Source organism: Branchiostoma belcheri, unplaced genomic scaffold (genome assembly GCF_001625305.1).
Source record: "Branchiostoma belcheri isolate BF01 breed outbred unplaced genomic scaffold, Haploidv18h27 scaffold1090, whole genome shotgun sequence".
NCBI classification, from domain to species: Eukaryota; Metazoa; Chordata; class Leptocardii; order Amphioxiformes; family Branchiostomatidae; genus Branchiostoma; species Branchiostoma belcheri.
Genome location: NW_017802481.1, coordinates 34 through 2,236, shown reverse-complemented (window position 1 = coordinate 2,236; position 2,203 = coordinate 34). Strand labels below are relative to the sequence as shown.

The following is a 2,203-nucleotide window of genomic DNA, read 5'->3' as shown; positions in this document are numbered from 1 at the left end:
AAATCAATCTTAAAGATATAATATTTAAAAAGATCAACTTAACCAACAAAATGGAGATCTTACCTTGGCCAAAATACGCGTCATTTCGAACCTGGGTAGCGTTTGGATAACCCAGCATTCTACAAATCACGTCTGCATCCTTCATGTCAAACTGGTTGTGGCAAACTGTGCCCCAGTTCACACTGTCCTCTGGGCGGACTTCCACACGTCCTTCGTTCGGGCCGGAACCACCGATTAGACGGATTCTGCTGGTATCTAAATATATTATCAAACATATACACGTATATACATGGTGGAAATTGAGGTAAGAACTTGCAACGTAGTATGGGTTATAAATCATGTACAAATAAAACGTGAGGTTTTAAATCTTCGCAGTCGACTATACATATTCATTTGTAGTTTGGCGGGCAGTGGTCTTGAAAGGACAAAGGGGGTTAAATCATCTTTATTTCAATTAGAATATTCAATATGAAAGTTCCTTGATTAAAGCCCACTTGTAGGTCAGTCTTTTATCTCTAGCTGTACTTAGAAGAGGAGGGCGCAAGGCAAGTAAGACAAATGTTAAAAGTTAGCGTGCATCGGACATTTTTGTGTTTCAATTTGTTGTTTTATTGTTTCATTTTATCCAATCTAAGCATTGGTATTTATAATAAATACTTTATCAATGTACCGCAGACAACGCTGGCATATATGGCACAGTCGTGAATCCCCCATCCTGCGTACGAGCATTTGAACAGGCTAGTCTCGTTCCCATCACATCGTATGTCAGCCATGTAGGCCAGCCCGTCTAAAAAACAATATTTGAAAGATTAAAAATGTAGTTATCATAGAAACAATGTAGTTATCATAGAAACAGACAAAAAGGGCTTAAATGAGTCGAATGCGAATACGCAAAGAAAGTAGTTACGTGAGACAACAGAAGACGAGTCGTAGACGTACGTGATCTTAATGAGTAAAAGCGGTTTGCCCAGATATAGCCCAGCATCCTGCAAACAACGTCTGCGTCCCTTAGGTCGAAGTGTTCACCACAGACTCCGCCCCAAGTCCAACTGTCGGCCGGTCGAACTTCAACAAGTCCTTCGTTTTGTCCGTTCATCCAAAGCCAGGGAACAAGACGGATTCTACTGGAATCTAAAGGTATTTCCTTTTAATATCAATCAGTTTATGCAAATGTTAGCTAATGGCTAATTTTAAATGACGAGATTATTACAGTTCTTTAATTTGATACTTTTCTAGAAATACCACTTAAACTATGTATTTAGTAATGTTTCTAATAGAATGAGTATTTTAGAGGCCCGAAGTTCGTGAATTAAACAACAACGACCGAGACTCAAGAGGGACATAAGAACAAATCGGAGAACTGCTGTTCTTGCCGTGTGCATTATTTAGTAACGGTTATGGAAAACCTTACTATAGTGAAGATGGGTCTAATCTCATCAGGAAAAGAGACAAGTCTGGTTGAATTTGATGCACATTTGTTTCGACGCAATTATGGCTATGTTCCGACACCAAATGGTACACTGAATATCTCCCTGTTCCGCAACCCCAAGAAATGATAGTAAGACTGGACATTTCTGATATTATCAATATATCTATATGTAACACAATATATATTCTTTTTTGTTACCTGTACCTTAGGATAATACAGACTTGGTTATTTATCACGTTTATTTAGTACGTATTTTCATTTTAAGGGTTGTGATAAGTAGTTTTTGAAAGGTTGTGTCAATTTTTTACCACATACAATCTCTATTTGGAAAAAAATGAGATAACATGTCCTTGTCTCATTTTTTCCATATAACAATTCAATACACTCTCTATTTGGAAAAAAATGAGATAACATGTCCATAACATCTCATTTTTTTCTATATAAGAATTTCTTCAAACTCTATATGGAAAAAATTAGATAACATGGCCTTATTTCATTTTTTCCATATAAGAATTCCTTCAAACTCTATTTGGAAAAAATGAGATACCATGTTCTTTTTTTCCATATAAGAATCATTTTTTAAATATAAGAATTCATTTTTTTCCATATAAGAATTCATACAAACTCTATTTGGAAAAAAAATCTTGAGAACACTTCGTTCGGCCCGAGAAGCGGTCTGCAGAGTTCGAGCCGGCCGAGCGAAGTAATCTCGCGATTTGTACGACACCATTCGGCAGATAGGTGGCCAGATGTTCACGGGTATGGCTAGAATTC

At 36.9% G+C, this 2,203-nt stretch overlaps 1 protein-coding gene across 1 annotated transcript in view; it reads right to left on the bottom strand.

Moving 5' to 3' along the window:
* The window catches only part of LOC109481681 (deleted in malignant brain tumors 1 protein-like), a gene marked incomplete at its 3' end in the record, with an annotated part of 4,421 nt that extends 3,325 nt beyond the window's left edge, over positions 1–1,096 (bottom strand). Inside the window, exons 1-3 of the mRNA XM_019784265.1 lie at positions 940–1,096; positions 671–787; positions 64–255 (exon numbers count right to left, since the gene is read on the bottom strand). Coding sequence (XP_019639824.1) covers positions 64–255; positions 671–787; positions 940–1,096 — 466 coding nt within the window. The remainder of the gene's footprint in view (positions 1–63; positions 256–670; positions 788–939) is intronic.
* Between the last annotated feature and the right edge of the window lie 1,107 nt (positions 1,097–2,203).